Source organism: Myotis yumanensis, unplaced genomic scaffold (genome assembly GCF_028538775.1).
Source record: "Myotis yumanensis isolate MYYU_CA2020_CCGP unplaced genomic scaffold, mMyoYum1.0.hap1 SCAF_5, whole genome shotgun sequence".
In the NCBI taxonomy this organism is placed as follows: Eukaryota; Metazoa; Chordata; class Mammalia; order Chiroptera; family Vespertilionidae; genus Myotis; species Myotis yumanensis.
The window spans coordinates 82,095,473-82,114,709 of NW_027223756.1; the positions used below are offsets into that span (position 1 = coordinate 82,095,473).

At 39.0% G+C, this 19,237-nt stretch overlaps 1 protein-coding gene, 1 non-coding gene and 1 pseudogene across 2 annotated transcripts; 1 reads left to right on the forward strand and 2 right to left on the reverse strand.

Moving 5' to 3' along the window:
• On the forward strand, positions 1–924 carry LOC139011446 (U1 small nuclear ribonucleoprotein A pseudogene; annotated as a pseudogene).
• Positions 925–2,449: 1,525 nt separating this feature from the next.
• Positions 2,450–19,012, reverse strand: ZNF317 (zinc finger protein 317). Its single transcript, XM_070415978.1, has 7 exons — positions 18,852–19,012; positions 11,215–11,337; positions 10,554–10,693; positions 9,957–10,083; positions 9,438–9,533; positions 8,883–8,965; positions 2,450–8,388 (listed from the first exon to the last, which is right to left on the reverse strand). Exons 2-7 carry the CDS (start codon positions 11,243–11,245, stop codon positions 7,069–7,071), a joined length of 1,797 nt encoding a protein of 598 aa, XP_070272079.1. The 5' UTR covers positions 11,246–11,337; positions 18,852–19,012; the 3' UTR covers positions 2,450–7,068.
• LOC139011919 (small Cajal body-specific RNA 24) lies at positions 4,664–4,792 on the reverse strand. Its single transcript, XR_011471729.1, has one exon. It is a non-coding gene; the product is annotated as a small Cajal body-specific RNA 24 (non-coding RNA).
• Positions 19,013–19,237: the final 225 nt, after the last annotated feature.

The window sequence follows — 19,237 nt, forward strand, 5'->3', positions numbered from 1 at the left end:
ATGGAAGTTCCTCAGACCTGCCCCAGCCTTACTGTTTATATCAACAACCTCAATGAGAAGGTCAAGAACGATGAGCTGAAGAAGTCCTTGTACACTATCTTCTCCCAATTTGGCCAGATTCTGAATATCCTGTCACAGAGCCTGAAGGTAAGGGCCAGGCCCTTGTCAAGTTCAAAAAGGACAGCAGCACCAGGGCCCTGCGCTCCATGCAGGCTTCCCTTTCTACAATAAACCATGCGCCCCCGTATGCCAATACCGACTTGGATATCATTGCCAAGATGAAGGCCGCCTGTGTGGAGCAGGACTAGAAGCGGGAGAAGAGGAAACCCAAGAGCCAGGAGACCCCAGCTGCCAAGAAAGTGGCACAAGGTAGGGCAGTCAGTCTCATCGAGGGGGCTGTCCCAGGGCCTGTCCTGGGCATGGGGCCATGACTCAGGTGCCCCGCATCGTGCACACATTTGGGACCAGCCTCCCTACATGCTGTCCCCTGGCATGATCCCATCTCCAGGTCTTTAACATGGCCAGATCCCACCGGGAGCCACCACCCCCACAGCAGCTTATGCCAGGTCAGATGCCCCCTACCTAGCCTCTTGCAGAAAACCCACTAAATCACATCTTGTTCCTCAGCAACCTGCCAGAGACCAAAAAGTTCATGCTGTCCATGTTTTTCAACCAGTTCTCTGTCTTCAAGGTCTGGCTGGTCCCAGGGCAGCATGACATGGCCTTTGTGGACAATGGGGTACAGAGGCAGGGGCCCTTTGCGACTTCCTAGACGGGTTCAAGATCACCCAGAACTACCCCCAAAGATCTCCTTTGTCAAGAAGTAGCGCCTTTTCCCCATGTCTGCCCATACCTTGTTGGGGACTCCCCTCTTCCCCTTGGTTCAGCCCCCTGGAGGTAAGTTCCCCTCAGGAGCCTTCTTAGAGCTGTATATGTGAGTGGTCACACAGCATTGTACCTTAACTGTCCCCAGACATTGCACCTGGTGTTGTTAAGCTGAAATTAAGGTATTTTTGGTTTTTGTTTGGGGGGGAAAAAAACAATTAATGAGGAAAACAGAAAAGCAATCAATCAAACTAGTCAAAATTCCATTTTTTTAAAACAAATAAACCACTCATTTGATTGAGAAAAAGGAAAGGCAAATATAGAACAAAAAAACAGGTGATGACACACAGACTCAGAAAACATTTTTTAAATCATAAGATGACTTTGCTGACCTCTACACTAGATGAATTAGGCAATTTCCTAGGAAAATACAGATTACCAACACTGACATCATTCAAGTTTGAAAGCTTCAAACAGAGCAACGTCCATAAAAGGAACAAAGTTCCTAAGGAAATATCCCACTAGAAAGGCACTTGACCAGGATGGTTTCACAGTGAGTTCTACCAAATCTTCCAAAACCACCGAGTACTAACGCTGTATAAACTATTCCAGAGCATTGACAAGAAAAGAAATATTACTATATCTTCTTATGAAGGAAGTGTAATACAAATACCTAAATCAGATAAAGACAGTACAAAGCAAACTATGGACCAATTATCATTCATGAAAATCAATAAATTCTAAACAAAATACTAACAAACAGATTCCAAAACCACATTAAGAAAATAATACACCATGACCAAGTGAAATTCATTCAGAATGCAAGACTTTTTGAATGCTGAGAAATTTATTAATATCATATACTAGTATTAATAAATCAGAAAAACTTTGACAAAATTCACCACCCATTCATGGTAAACTTCCAAAAGTATAATGTACCTTCTAAATATGATAAAATATTTACTCTAAAACATTATCTTAATTAATGAAAAAAACAAAAGGGACCTTACCCCTAGAACAAGGCAAGAATGCCCACTATTTCTGCTACTACTTATCACTGCACTAGAGGTATTAGCCAATGCAATTAGACAAACAAAAACAATCAGAGGCATAAGAATTGGTAAACAAGTAAAGCTATCATAATTTATAGATGACACAGTATTATGCCTGGAAAACTCCAAAGAGCAATAATAAAACTTTTAAAAAGTAAAAAAATTCAGTCAAATAGCAGGTTATAAAATTAAGATACAAAATCAGTAGCTTTCATATATAGAAACTATGAAGTCATAATGGTATAGAAAAATCTCATTTAAATAAAGAATTAAATATTTAGGGAAACAACAAAAATTTGTTAAAAGAAAAACTTGTGCAAGGAAAATTTTTAAACATCCTGACAAACACTAAAGTAAACTTAAATGAAAAGACATCCCCTTGTTCTTGGATAAGACGATTTAACAATATAGAGATGTTAGTTCTCTCCAAGTGAACTTATAAATTCAAGCAATGCCAATAAAAATACCAACAAGCTAATTTTATGGAGTTGAACAATAGGAAAGCGCATATACAAAAGGGCAAGAATACCTAGGGAAACACTGAAAAAGAAAAAACGTGAGGGGGAAACCAGTTCACATAGACATTAAAATTTATTATAAAACTTCTTATAACTTAAACATTGTGGCAAAAAAAAAAAATAAAGTTCAGAATTAGGCTAAAAACACATAAAACTCAGTATATGACAAAGGTGGTATCTCAAAAAAAGATGTACATGGGGTAAAGATGTACTTTTAAAATAAATGATCTGGGTCAATGAGGGAAAAATACACAAAAAACAATTCTACGTGAACTGTAGATCTAAATGTGCATATTGAAACAAGAGGACTTGTAGAAAAAAATGTAGAATATCTTCTTGCCTTCGGGGTGGGCAAATACTCAGGAACAGAAGAGCACTGTTCATAAAGGTTAGATGACCTTAAAATTAATTCATTTCATAAAAAAATACCAGTTAAAACACTGAAGAGACAAGCCACAAAGTTGGACAATTTAGTCTGGAAGTGAATTCAGGGCTAGTATAGACACCTAAAGAAGCCCCTGGGGAGGCCAGAAACAAGAAAAAAGGCAGGTAATTCAATAAAATAGCTTCTTGGAAAGCAAATCTGCACAACCACTTTGGAAAATTGGCATCATCTATGAAAAGTGAACATATGCATTCCATATGACCAGCAATTTCAATACAGGGTACACACCCAAGGGAAATACATACACGGTGCACTATCAGAAATATTAAAATATGCTCATCGCAGCATTATTCATAAAGTCCCAAGCTGAAAATTTAAAATGTCTGCCCATCAACACAAAGTGCTTAAACAAATTGTGGGATATTCAAAACAAGGAAACACAATAAAATGTACTAGCTAGAAATACTCAAAACAATATGCATCCATTTCACAAAAACATTAGGGAAAATTAAGATAGATACAAAAGAACATATACTATATGGTTCCACTTGTATAGGGGTAAGAAACAAAAACCCCAAGCCATATTGTCAGTCAGAATATTGGTCACCTACGGACAGTAGGGGAGGGTTTGTCAATTGAAAGAGGCAAGAAGGGGTATTGAGAATGCTGGTAGTACTTTTTCTTGCCTGATTATATGGATGTGTTCATATATTATGGATACGTGATAATTTAGCTGTTGTACATGTACAAATTAAGTATTTTTCTGCATTTTAGTAAAACCTGTTTTAAATGTTACCACATATACACAAAGTATCATTATACACTTTAGAAAGGACTTTGTCATTACACTAATAAACAGAACATGCGCAGACCTTATAGCCCAGAAATTTCAGACTCCTGGAATAACTCACCAATACTCCAGAAGACCTGTGACAAAATTTCTTAAAGCAGCATTGCTCGTAACTGAGAAAAGTGAAAACAGTCCAGTAACTAACTGTACATCAGCAAAACAGGTAAATAACTTGTGGTATACTAATAGAAAGAATCACAATCTGAAAATGAAAATGAAACTAGGGCTATTGTCATTAATGTGACTCTCAAACCACCACTACCCCTACTAATCTGACCACCATTATATGTAACTTAAATTCTGCAATGGCTTAACAGTTCATACCTTGTCCTTCTATTTAGCCTATCAACCCAGAAGCCACTGTGATCCTTTAAAACTGGACACTTGCCACTCCTCTGTTCAAAGCCCTCCATATCGAGAATAAAGGCAAAGTCCTTCCAGTTAATCCTACAGGATGACCCCATGATCAGGACCCTGATCTAGCTCTGACCTCATCATCTTCAACAACTCACAAGTTTGATCCACTCCACTCACACTGGCCTTGTCCCAAGCACAAAATTTTTTCACGGCCTTTGAACTGCTGTTGAGGGTGCTCCTCCCCACATTACAATACAACCCACACTTATAGCTCATTTACATCTCTGAGCAAATGTCACCTTACACAAAAGACTTTCCCTATACACCCCACAGCTCCACTGAATCCCACATTCTCATCATCACATGCTTAATTTTTCCTCCATGCACTGACCACCATCAGAGATAAAATATGTTTACTTATTTATTAGGTGCCTCGACCCCAAGTAGAATGTAAGCAACCTGAAGGCAAATATCTTGATTCACTATAGACCAGGGGCATAGAACAAGGCCTGACATAGAAATATAGACTCTGGAATGAGACACCAGGGTTTAAAGACAAGCACTCCTACCTGCTAATAGGTTGGCTTCAGACAAGTCACCTAAACTTCATTGCCTCAAATTCTCCATGTGCAAAAGAATATTGATGGCACCTGCTTCTCAGCACTCTTTTTTTTAAATATGTCAGTAGTGGAACGATCCACTCTTTTTACTTGCAAAGTGTGAACAGAAAGCTACTATATTTCTCTAGGACATTTACAAAAAGATTTCTTCACCTTAAGAAGAAACTGAATAAAGTAAATGTCCACTTAGCACTTCTGTGAAAACAAATACAGTTCTTCAATACAAGAAGAAAGGAAAATAGATGTTTAAATAGATCAAAGATATGAAATGCAATTTTAAAATTTGGCTTGAAGAATTTAAAAATCCATATCCAACAGTTAAAAGCATAAGCAGATTATACCCATGTGTGTAGCCATTACAAAAACTCACTTGTGGACCCCACATGGTCTCTGTCACAGGTGAATGGGTTAGACAGCATCTAGCTGGATGAGGCAGAACCCTCCCTCTGCCAATAAAAAAACTAATAGAAAAAAAAAAATGAATATCCAAAGCAGCTTAAACCAATAACCACTTTTATTTTTCCACATAATAGGAAGTCTGGAAGTGAATTCAGGGCTAGTATAGACACCTAAAGAAGTCCCTGGGGAGGCCAGAATCCTTTGTGAATTTTCTGCAGGATCCTTTTTAGCCTGTGCCTTGCATCCTCATGGTCATAAGATGGATCTTTTAACACAAGGTACTGGATCACTTTGCTCAGTGAGAAGTTGGGGGGGGGGAGACAAAAATAAAAAAACAAGTGGAGAAGAATCCAGGTAAGAATGGCCCTTTTTTCAGGCGTCTTCTCAAAGCCCGTATATTAACATCGGCTTATTTGATAATGGACAGGCTGTGGAACATGGACTGTATGAATTGTAAGGAAACTTGTAAGAGATTTTAAAAATAATACATCTTACTAATCTGACAAAAATTGAGTTTTCTTGATATGGAAGATGAGACACTAGGGAAGCAACTGGAAGTATATGCCACTGTTGACTGGAACATCCCAAAGGACTCATCTGATGAAGACATCATAGTCTGATCACAATGCATTTGATTTAGATACTCAAACAGGCACTAAAAATACCCATGGTGCCCTAACTGGTCTGGCTCAGTGGATAGAGCATCGGCCTGCAGACTCAAGGGTCCCAGGTTCGATTATGGTCAAGGGCATGTACCTTGGTTGCGGGCACATCCCCAGTGGGGAGTGTGCAGGAGGCAGCTGATCGATGTTTCTCTCTCATCGATGTTTCTAACTCTCTATCCCTCTCTCTTCCTATCTGTAAAAATCAATAAAATATATTTAAAAAAATACCCATAGTTCACAGTAATTAAGATTCTACAGAGTCTATTGGTCAAGCAAATCATCCAAAAGGAAGTTAACACATTCTTAAGAGTGAAATTATAATTAAAATACTACACACAAACATATTGTGATGTAAGGGTAATTCCATAAAGACTAAAAATTTATGAGCTAGTGTCTATTTTCATGATGAAATACATCAAATGCAATTTCACACTCACTAGAAAATTCCTTAGAGGTGTGAATGAATTCTCATAAGCAACGTGAGGGGGCTGTGGCTGAAATCATTTCCACATAGGGATTGCCGGCAGTGTGGGTTCTTGCATTTCTTGAAAGAATTACATTGGTTATATTTTTGAAGTGTTAAATAGAAATTCACCTACCATGAGTACTAGTACTCAAGTTTCATAAAAATCGAGGAGCTGTTCTAGGACAAGGTTTCTCAACCTTGACAATATTAACATTTTGGGGCACATATATCTTTGTTCTGGGGAGCTCCTCTGCGTTGTAGTCTATTTAGCAATATCCTTAATGTCTTCCAACTATATGAAGGTAATGCCTTCCCCAGTTTTAATAACCAAAAATGTCGCCAAAAATTGCCAAATGTCTCCTGAGGAGCATATCCACTCCCTGGTAATAACCACTGCTCTGCAACAGGAATTGGCAAATTTTTTTCTGTGAAGGGCCAGACAATGAGTATTTTAGTCTTTGTGGGCCACACAGTCTCTGTCACATATTTTCTTCCTTAAAAATCTAAACTATTCTTAGCTTGAGAACTGTACATAGACAGCTGGCTGTAGTTTCCTGACCCATTACCAACTTCTCCATGTTTTCCTAGTGTGCTTACTTTACTTGTAGGCTCAGAAGGTGCCAGGTGGTACAACAGTAATTTTAACATTAAGTACCAGGCTAGGGTTTCTCTTTCTAAGCTGTCACATTTGTTAAGACTTAAATGTACACTGATGGCTTTTCCACACCACAGAGACACATTTTCTCCCCCAGTATTAATTCTCAGAGATGAGAAAAAAACTCATCTTTTCAATCATTACACAAACTGTTTCTCTTTCAAGTTACATGTATTCCCTTGTGCTCAGTAAGACGGATAAAGGCTTTCCTGCCTTCCTGAAACTTAAAAGGTTTCCTTCCAGTCTGAGCTCTTCTGTTTCTTAAAGAAGGTGTTATCATTGGAGCCTCTTCCACACTGATGACACTATGAGTTTTTCTCCCCGGTGAGTTTTAACATGACTCCGAAGAGATGAGTGATCACTGAAGGCTTTTCCACAAGCCAAGCATTCATAGGGCTTCTCCCCAGTGTGTATTCTCCTGTGAACATTAAGGTTTGAGCCTATGCTGAAGGCTTTCCCACAGTGATCACACTCATAAGGCTTCTCTCCTGTGTGACTTCTCATGTGTGTCTTAAGAGTTGACTGGTTTCTGAAGGTTTTCCCACACTGCCTACATTCAACACGTTTCTTTACAAGATGAATGCTCATGTGCCTCCTCCGGGATAAATAATCACCAAAGACTTTCCCACAGGCAGCACATTCATAGCGTCTCTCTTGAGTGTGTATTTTCCTGTGTGCTGTTAGGTTTGAGCTGGCGCTGAAGGCTTTCCCACACAGATCACACCCGTATGGTTTCTCTCCAGTGTGAGAATTCATGTGTGTCTTAAGGATGGACTGGTTTCTGAATGTTTTCCCACACTGCCGACATTCAACGGGTTTCTTTACAATATGAATTCGCATGTGTTTTCTCCGTGATAAGAGATCACCAAAGGATTTCCCGCATTCTTTACATTCATATGTTTTCTCTACCATGTGGTTCTTCTTGTGCAAATTATAGTTAGACTTCCATCGAAAGGCTTTTCCACACTGTGTGCACTCATAGGGTTTCTCTCCAGTGTGATTCCTGACATGCTCTTTGAGATGTGAGGGATGCTGGAAAGCTTTCCCACAATCTTGACATTCATAGGGTCTCTCTCCAGTGTGTGTTCTTTTGTGTGCAATGAGGTGGCAGCCCCTGCCATATGTCTTCCCACATTCATCACACTTGTAAGGTCTCTCCCCAGTGTGAACTCTCATGTGTATCTTTAGGGAGGAGAGGGTTCGAAATGCATTTCCACATTGACTGCAATCAAAGGGCTTCTCTGTGAGATGAGTTCTTGCATGACTCCTAAGGGCTGAGGGATCACTGAAAGCTTTCCCACAGACATTGCATTCATAGGGTTTCTCCCCAGTGTGTATTCTCCTGTGCCGTGTAAGAGAAGCACTTGTGGTGAAGGCTTTTTGACACTGATGGCATTCATGCATTTTTCTCCCATTGTAAATGCTCACATGTTGCGTTAGATGTGACCTGTTCTTGAAAACCACCCCATAGTCCCCGCGGTGATAGGGCCTCCTGCCAGTGTGTCTTCCCATTTGCTGAGTAAGATGAGCACCCATACTGAAGACTTCAAACAGGTGAGCATATTCAGTGGATTTCTCTCCAAGATGAGTTCTTTCCTGTTGATTTAAAGATGAGTGCTGACTAAGGCATTTCCAATATTCATTTCATTCCTAAGAATTATCCCCACATAAACTGACATAAATTAAAGCACATCATTATGACTATAGATGTCATCATTATGACTACAGATGTAAAAATACTAGTCTTGCCCCTGTGGGCTCTATCAAGTAGAACAGGTGAATGTTATGTATGCCCTAAGGTACCATGTGTGTAACCATAACAAAGCTTTTTACAAAATAGACTTTGTTAACTGTTTAAATCTGAATTGAACTCCAACACTCAATTACCTAAGACATAGCTATAGAAATTTTTACTGATCAGAACTCTAAGTGGAAAGTTTTGGGCTAGTAATTGGTAATATTAGTGTCTCTAACATTGCTTCCTCTTGGGGAATGCCACCTGCCTAGTTCTTGAGCTCCTTTTCTAACTTAAGCTGCCCCACTTATCTCCTAATATGGAAGATCCAGAATTATCCCCCCAAAAATCTTACCATTGTCACACCACTAGGTGTTTCATCCCCAAAAATATCTTCCATGAGAATAGACCACTTGGTTTTAGAAGGAACCTCCCAATCTGAAACAAATTGGAAAAAGATAAATTTACTCTTAAAAGAAAATGGTAGAACGCTGGTGACAAAAATAGGTGATTTAAAAAAAAAAAAACCAATTCGAAAAAAGGAAAGATGAGGTGAAAAGGAAGAATGCATAGGTAAAAATGACTGAAATATTTGTGTGATATTTGACGACAAGGGGTGGACATTTATGTCAGCACAATAAGAAGTAATTCTTCAAAGACCAACATTAATGAAAGAAAAAATATAATCAGGAATGTTGAATTTAAAAGGATAGAAAAAAGTTCCATGTGGACATGTCAAATTTAAAGGTGAAAGGATAGTGAAACCAAAGAATGTGTCAGAGAATGGAGGAGCAATGAAAGAGAATGAGCATTTTATATACTCCTGGGTGAAATTTCCTAATGGATCTCCCTCCACCCCAATAACTGAGAATAGCCACTACTCAGAAGCACTTATGATGCAGGTCCTTACCGGGACATGTGCGTTGGGGAAATCCACTCTCCTCTGCTCTCAGCTCCTCTTCTTGCTCCAAGTGGAAGATGAGGCTGGGTTTCCCCACCTGACACCCTACTCACGGGGAAAGATACATGTTGAGGGAGGATCGTGCAGAGGACACCTGTTCTGAAGTCAAGAGTTCTGAAGATGGACAAGACTGACTTAGGAGCAGCAAAATGATGGTGACAAATTTCTAAGGGACACAGTGAAAGGCTGTCATAAAAATCAAAACCATAAACACCCACATGTTTTGCCCTTCAATAGATTTCTTAACTCAGAAGTTAGGGATTTCTTAATCAGAAACCTATGCCCAAGCTCAGACACATTTGACAACCTCCAAGGTCAATGCAATAAACAGGTCTCAATATCCATGGGAGACACCAAAGGGTAGGCACCAGGTCACAACTGTGTTCCAAATCCCCACCCTGCTCCTAGGTTACAGCCAACTACTTAAAATTATTTGATTCATAAATGAAGAAGTGATGCCAGTCTTACCCACTGAGGCAAGGTTACTATAGTTCTCCAGCATCACATCTTTGTATAGTTTTCTCTGAGAAGAATCCAACAAGGGCCACTCCTTCTCAGTAAAGTCCACTGCAACATCCTGGAAAGTCACTGAGTCCTGAAACACCACATTTGGGGTCAGTGAGAAAAGAGCTTGTGTTCAAAGATGGCAGAGGCTGAAGACTGGATATGAAAGACTCAAATCATAGGATTTCAGTATGGGGTTCTGGTGTCTCAAAATTTATTCCAGAAGCCAGTCAGCAGCTGTTCTGTTTTCCTTATGCGGTGATCTTACCCTGTCTTACTGCTTCAAATGCAACTCTGACATGGGATCAAAATCTCTCTCCACTTTTAGCCTGGCCTGAGAACTCAAACCATATTATAAGAGAAACATTTGCTATGTAAGTCACTTTCCCTAAAAACTCTGATACCGCGACAAACTTGAAGCATTATTTGGCTCTGTCTCTTGATCCCTGATCAGGCATTAATTAACCAGAATAAAAATCTAGAAGAATTTCATTATGTGATATTGGGGGTGTCCTAGAAAGTGCCTCTCCCACCTTCAGGGGCCCAGAGATATTGGCGTACCTGGGAAACAACATTAGTTGGCATATGAGGCTCCAGGCCATTACAAGCAAACAGGTCCATATTCTGGTGACAAGAATGGTCTTTTGAGGCAAGAGGAATTTCTGACTCCTGAATATGAGCAGGTTCCTGGATGGATATAGCTAGAGAAGACAGGATTCATGAGAATAAAAGCTTGCTTGATACTCACAAACTACTAAACTATAAGCGTGTAGTGCACATTCCCCATCAAAATACACACACACCCCACAATCGGTAAGAATCCAGAGCAGCCCTGCTCTACTCAAGGACAGGAAAAAGGGAGGTGGGCCAATATACTTGTAACACAAGTAATATGTTTTCTCAATTTATGAGTGAAGAAATTAACTCTCTATGAGATAGAGCTTTGCTCAGATTTATCAAAATAATAACTGAGGCAGTTTAGGGTTACTACCCATACTTGTGTTTTTCTTTTCACACCAATTACACACACTCCCTCTCTCACCCAAACTCACAAAGATCCTGCCTAAATCAGACAGTCACCTCAAGAGGCTCTCCCAGGACTTTGCTCCCACTACTTTCCAGTTGATTCATCCTCCCCTGGCAGCCATCCCTCTGTCCTTGGGAAGTGGAAGTGGCCACTTAAGCTTGAATTCTGAGAGCGTTCTTCACTCCTAGAACTTACCACATGTGGGAGAGAGATCAAGAGCTGCCATCCTGTGAGAATGATAATAAATTTGCCTGGACAACAGGGCACTAGCATCAGAAAGCTACTCTCTTGTTCTTATGGGAGTCTTCGAGCAGGCATCTGTAGTAAATGAGAAAAAGATTACTAGGAGAAGTCAAGGCTTTCTATCTCTCCTGCTCATGGGACAATTCTGACTTCTGCTTTCCAGTATTTCTCCTTTTGAGCAGAAAATTCTGTTGATCCTAAGCCTTTCCCTTGCTTAGGCAAGACCTCCAGGCAATGTAGTGGACAACCCTGACCCCCATGTAATGTGTCACCAAGTACAACTCTGTTAAACTCCCTCGCTCATTAAACATTTGTGCCCCAGACTTCTGTTCTTCAACTTTGATACATGCTATGGTTTAGGATCATTCTAGTATCCATGAGGATGGTCCACCTAGGACTACATGTTCCAATCTCCAGTGTTATTTGGCCCCCCCACTCCACATCAACATACACAACTGTATGCCAACACACAGGCCTTGTCATCTCTAGTTGCCAGCTTTATCTAACAATGATTCAGAAATCTGCACTTCTACACAACATTCTTCTTGCATGAACTCTTTCACTTTATAGAGGATTCCAGACCACTCATGCTTCTACAATCTTGCTCCCTCACAGCAAATTCCTCTTCTCACTGCTCCACCTATCAAGCCAAGATTTATCACAATCCATCACTTCTACAATCTGTCCAAATTCCTCTGCCTATTATAGCCCTGGCCCCAACCGGTTTGGCTCAGCGGACAGAGTGTTGGCCTGCGGACTGAGGGGTCCTGGGTTTGACTCCGGTCAAGGGCACATGCCCAGTTGTAGGCTTGATCCCCAGTGTGTGTGTGTGTGTGTGTGTGTGTGGGGGGGGGGGGGGGGTGTAGGAGGCAGCCGATTCATGATTCTCTCTCATCATGGATGTTTCTATCTCTCTCTCCCTCTCCCTTCCTATCTGAAATCAATAAAAATATATTTAAAAAAAAAAAAAAAAGACCAGCCTGGATGATTCCAACCATCTACCTCATCTCTAAAGATAATTGGGAAGACTAGTCCACACACAACTGGTCACCTTCAAAACTCAAAGTCGTTACCCCTCAAGGAGTATACACTAAAGAAAAGCATACTAGGCAATCCAATCTTCCAATATCCCCATAACCAGGTAAAAACCTCAACAGTTTTTCTGAATAAAAAACTGTCTTACCATTATCCTCTTTCAGCAAATAATCTTATGTTCCTTTCAGAGTAATCACAACCAGAAAAAAATGGATCTCAGCAAAGACTAGAAAATGACACAAAAAACAGTTCCATATATGACAACAGAAAATAAAGTATCTCATAATAAATCAAAAGCTGGCCCTGACCAGTTTGGCTCAGTGGATAGAGTGTCAGCCTGCGGACTCAAGGGTCCCGGGTTCGATTTCGGTCAAGGGCATATGCCTCGGTTGCGGGCACATCCCAGTGGGGGGTGTGCGGGGGGCAGCTGATCAATGTTTCTTTCTCATCGATGTTTCTGACTCTCTCTCCCTCTCCCTTCCTCTCTGAAATCAATAAAAATATTTTTTAAAATTCTTAAAAAAAAAAAAAAAGCCTGCCCTGGCCTGTGGCTCAGTTGATTGGGATGTCATCCTATACATCACAAAATTGTGGGTTTGATTTTGACAAGGCACATACCTAGGTTGCGGGTTTAATCCCCAGTGAGGGTGCGTATGGGCGCTAACAGATTGGTGTCTCTAATCACTCCTTTTCTATATCTAAAAATATATCCTTAGTAGAGGATTAAACAAAAAAAATAAACAAACAAACAAAAAACAACTACAAAGTTTCTATACAGCTAGGGAAACCATCAACAAAATGAAAAGGCAACCTACTGAATGGGAGAAAATATTTGCAAGTCATTCATATCCAAAACATGTAAAGAACTTACACACCGTAACAGCAAAACAACAAACAATCCAAATAAAAAATAGGCAGAAGACCTAAACAGATATTTTTCCAAAGACATACAAATGGCCAGAAGGCACATGAAAAGATGCTTAACATCACCAATCATCCAGGAAATGCTAATCAAAACCGTATACCTGTTAGAATGACTATTATAAAAAAGACAAGAGACAGCAAGTGTTGCCCAGAATATAGGGAAAAGGGAAACTTGTGCTCTGTTTGGTGAGAATGTAAACTGGTACAGCAACTATGGAAAACAGTATAAACAGAACTACCATGTGATGCAGCAATCCCACTTCTGGGTATTTACCTAAAAATGAAAACACTAATTTGAAAAGATATCTCCACCTCCATGCTCATTACAGCCTTATTTACAATGGCCAAGGCATGGAAACAACCTAAATGTCCACTGATGAATGAATGGACAAAGCAAATGTGAAATAAATATATACTAGTATATATGTGTGTGTGTGTGTGTGTGTCTCTATATAGACACACACACACACACACACACACACACACACATATAATGGAATATTATTCAGCTATAAAAAAATCTTGCCATTTGTGACATAGATGGACCTTGAGGATATTATGCTAAGTGAAATTAAGTCAGATAAAAAAATTCTCACTTATATATAGAAACTTAAAAAAAGCAAAACAAAACAAAAGCCAAGGTCAGAATATGGAGAACACACTGATGGTTGCCTAAGGCAGTGGTGGTGGATAAAATAGGTAAAAGAGGTCAGGGAGCCTGAGGGAGGCAACCAATCCATGAGTCTCTCTCTCTCTCTCTCATCATGTTTCTCTCTCTGTGTCTCTCCCCCTCCCTTCCACTCTGCCTAGAAATCAATGAAAAAAAATATATACATATATATATGTATATATATATATCTTTGGGTGAGATTTAACAACAACAACAACAAAAAGAGGGGAAGAAAGAAGTACAAGTTTCCAGTTATAAAATAAGTCATGTGATGTATAGCATGGTGACTACAGTTAATAATACTGTATTGCATACTTAAAAGTAGCTAAAAGTGTGGATCTTGAAAGCTCTGACCACAAGAAACAATTTTTGAAACTATGTATGGTGATGGATATTAATACACATACCTGACAAAAATTTCATATTCAGATTAGAACACTCCTACAAAACAATAAAAAAAGGCTAGAACTAAGACACTTCATGAAATGTAATGACAAATATAATAATCACGACAAAAGGTACTCAGCATCATTTGTTATCAGATAAATGCAAGTTAAAACATCATTAGTTTTTCATCAAAACTAATAGCATTTCAACCCACCAGAGAGGCCAAAATAAAACATCATAGCATTTCAACCCACCAGAGAGGCCAAAATAAAAGACCATCAGCATAATATCCCAAGAATGTGGCATACACCCTATCCTATATAATAAAAGCCTAATACACAAATCGACCAAGTGGCGGAACAATCGGCAGAACAACCAATCGCTATAATGCGCACTGACCAACAGGGGGCAGATGCTCAATGCAGGAGCTGCCCCCAGCTTGCAGGCCCCAGGCCGGCCAAGGTGGGTCCCAGCAGAGTCCCCCGATCGCCCTGCTGGTCACCCCGCAGATTGGCCCTGATTACCAGCCAGGCCTAGGCCTAAGGGCCCTACTTGTGCACGAATTTCGTGCACCGGGCCTCTAATTCTCATATGATGGTGGAAATGTGAAATGGTTCAAACATTTTGCCAGTTTCTTAAATAGTAGGCCTACTATTTGACCACGTAATTCCATGTCTAGATATTACCCAAGAAACATTCTGATTCATAACAGCCAAAAAGTGTAAACAATGTAAATATCCATCAACAAGAGAAAAAAAAAACCAAAATGTAACATGTACAATGAAATACTCCTCAGCAATAAAAAGAAACTACCGAGACACACAATATATGTTGACAAACAGTAGATAGACACAAGAAATTTTCTGATTCCAATTACATGATGTTCATGAATAGGCAAAACTTATTTAAGTCAATGGAAGAACTAATTTAAGTCCATGGTAAAAAGTGGTTGCCTTGATGGAGAACATGAGCTGGTATTGGATAGACTGAGGAAAAACTACATGCATTTTTAAAAAATATATTTTATTGACTTTTTACAGAGAGGAAGGGAGAGGAATAGAGAGTTAGAAACACTGATGAGAGAGAAACATCGATTAGCTGCCTCCTGCATACTTCTGACTGGGGATGTGCCCGCAACCAAGGTACATGCCCTTGACCGGAATCGAACCTGGGACCTTTCAGTCCGCAGGCTGATGCTCTATCCACTGAGCCAAACCGGTTAGGGCTACAGGTATTTTTATTTTTAGTTAGTGGTTATACAATGTACACAACTGTCAAAAAAAATTAATCAAACTGATCACCTAAGATCTGTGTATTTTCTTGTAATCTATACTTTAGAGTTAAAAGAAATTTTTCTTACTTTCTGGTCTCTATACAAAAATTCCTCCCACAACTAACCTATTATCTCTTCCTCTCCTATTACAAACAAGAGATGTCTGCCCTCCTTTCTAAGGCCAACGTCTTCAGAGTAAATATATAAGTAAAATAAATTCAAAATGTTCAAAGAAAAAAGTAGAATAAAAAATACTCAAATCAAAGGGAACTAGAAAAAATAAATGGAAAAAGATAAGGCAAATTCAACAACCAAATATATTAACACATAAAATGTTAATGGACTAAATGCTTCAGCCCAGAGAGTGTGGCTTAGTAATTCCCATGAACCAGGAGGTGATGGTTTGATTTCTGGTCTGGGCCATGCCCAGGTTGCAGGCTCCTTCCCCAGTAGTGGGTGTGCAGAAGGCAGTCAATCAATTATTCTCTCTCATCAATGATGTTTCTATCTCTCTCTCCCTCTCCTTGTCCCCTCTCTCCTCCTCTCTCTAAAATCAATAAAAATATATTAAAAAATTAAAAAAGAAATGAAAATGCTTCAACTAAAATAGATATTCTCAAAATGGATTCAAAGGAATTCAGTTATATGCTGTGTCTAAGAGATATCTAACACATAGGAATAGAACAAGAATGAAAATTTAAAAATATATACAGCACACACTTTTTCTAAAGCTGGTTTAAAAATATTAACACAAGACAAAATGGATTAAGGCAATAAAGCTCTGAGAGAAATCTGAGATATTACATAGTGAAAAGTATAACTAAAGAAAATGCTGTGTATACCTGCATATGTTATGACACAGCCTCAAAAGTATGAAAAAAATTATAAAGGACAGACTCTAAGCACCACCAGAGCTCTCATTAATACAGTTCAGGCAGGTAATTCGATAACTATACATAGTCTGATTAAGATGAAACAGTATTTCCTAACTATAAAATCCAACCCTACAAGCACAATGTGTCTCAGAAAATGGCATCAATCTGACCAGTGCAATGAAGTTAAGCAAACTATGACTAAAGACAACAACAACAAAGTCATAGGAATGAAAATTTGAAAATTAAAAGAGAAAATTCTAAGTAATTCATAGGTCAAGGAAGTCATAATATTTGGAAGTGAAATATAATACTACATACTGCACTTCTGTGGGATGTTACAAATACCCAATGTAAGAAATTAGACACATCCCAAAAAAAGTAAAAGGAAGAAAATTATATAGAAAGTTTTGAAATAAAAAAGACATATTATAAAGTGTTTCAATCAAGTCAAAAGTTCTTTGAGAAAACAAAACTGACCAAATTCTGACAGGATTTATATTTTTAAAAGAAATATATATATATAATATATTATATATATATTTCTTTTATATGTATATATATAATATATATATTATATATGAAAAACTTAACATTACAGATGTCGCAAGCATTAAAAATATGAGCACGTTATTAACAACTTTACTATACAATTTAAACCTTAGATGGAATGAACAGAAATTTTATCTACCATAATGAAATAGAGAATTTAGATGCCCTATAACCCTTAAAGGAACGGAAACAACAGCTTTAGAACTTTCCACAAAGCAAACTCCAGACCTAAACCGTTTCTCTTGGTACAGCTCCCCTTTATGAAACAAGTCACTCTATTCTTAGGCAAAACACTGCCAAGTTTAGAAAAAAGTTTATATGGCTGGCATAAACCTGAATAGGACAGGAAAATTACAAACACAGATCCAAATCACCAAAAAATGATACAATAATAAGTATCCTTTCCACGTAATTTATTTACCAATGCATATTAGAAGTGTTCATTGATATAATTCACCACTCTATCAGACAAATAAGAAAAGCATATTATTCACTCATTCATTCCATGTACCTATCACAAGCCAGGCATCCCTAGGTGTTTGAAATACATCAACAAACAGATGTCCAAGTAGATGCTAGAAAGAAATAATCACTTGTAAAAAGCTACAGCTGCTCATGAGGAAAAAAAAAAAAAAAAAAAAAAAAGAAAAGCTCTTAAACTAAGGAAAGAAGGCAGCTTCCTTGACCTAATAAATACTGTTTTAAAAAAGCTTCTAGAATCTAGGCCCTGGCCGGGTAGCTCAATTAGTGAAAGCTTTGTCAGATACACCAAGGTTTCAGGTTCCATCCCTGGTCAGGGCACGTATAAGAAACAACCAATGAATGCATAAATACGAGGAACAACAAATCTATGTTTCTCTCTCTCTCAAAATCAATAAAAAAATTTTTGAAAAAATCAAATTTAAGCCACAAGGTACCTAAAAAACAATGGGTATGTGTATGAACTCCACTTACAAGATATTTAGAAATCTCTAAATTAGAATGTGTAGTTGCATCAGTATGGAAAAAAGATGTGCATGAAAATACTTCAGAGCGTGAGTACATTAAAAAAAAATTACTAAAATTGGGAAATGTATTTTTGGGGAAATGCATATAAACAGTAGAATCCATAAAGAAAATCTTGGAGAAGAGGATGCAATTTAGAAGCACACAGGTTTCTAAGGTTTTATAATCTTTTCTTGGCCTGATTTGTGGATTTGCTTTATTGCTGTCCTTTTAACTGTGTCTATGTATTCTCATACATTTTTTGGCACATCTGTCCTATAGAAAGATAAATCAAAGGAACCAAATAAGATGGTAAAAATCAATGCAAACTGTTAGTAATCACAATAACTATTAATGGACTAACTCTCAAGTTAAGTAACAATGCCCAACTGAATTTTTAAATCTAGTTATAGGCTATTTACAAACGAGTCAACTAAAATTAATAAAATAAAAACAGACAAGTGCACCAAAAGTTTGAGTATAAACAGCATTAAAGACAAATGCTGCCAAAAACATATGCCTGTATTAATAGTAAACCAAACTAACCACAAAGAAAATTGACCACAAAAGCAAAAGAAAGGTAATTCATCCTCAAGGTCTCTAATTCCTGAGCCTCCATAATATCCCGAACTCACTCGGCCTGGCTTTTCTGTCTCCACCCCAAGGTGTCAGGTGTTTGTTTTTTGACCAGTCATCAGCGCCTAAATATGTCGCTAAATATGGTTCTAAATTTCAGTCCTCGCGTCTCCACAGGGACTAAAACACACTACTGGCCGGGCCACCTGGCGTCCCAGTCCCAGGTCCAGGTCCCCCATAACTCCTTGCCTTGCAGGCCTCTGGTGTTCTCAGAGAAGCCGAGAGTAAAGGGTTAAACGAGGAAAGCCGGGCTTACCCTACTGAGGGTAAAGTCGGGGGGAGCAGAGGTCACGGAAGCTGCCGCCGGAGGGCCGAGAAATTCAAACGGAAGGTCCAGTCTGCCGCAGGGAGGCGGAAGGTCACCAACAACTGGAGGAAATCGCAGGGGAGCTCTCTACAGCCTATGTGTAAAGCGACTATCGCCTCCGGAGAATAATGGCTTCCGTTTCACTTCCGCCTTCTAAATCACGCGTGACTCATTGGCTGCTCTAACCCGGAAGCACAGAGCGGAAAGGATTCTGGGAAATGTAGTTCTGAGTTTAGGCGGGCATGCTGGTCAAGATGCCCAGGTGGATTCTGATGGTTGAGCGCCTGTCCCTAACTGCTAATTGTTTGAGAGCCTTGGGACTCACTTTTCAAGCT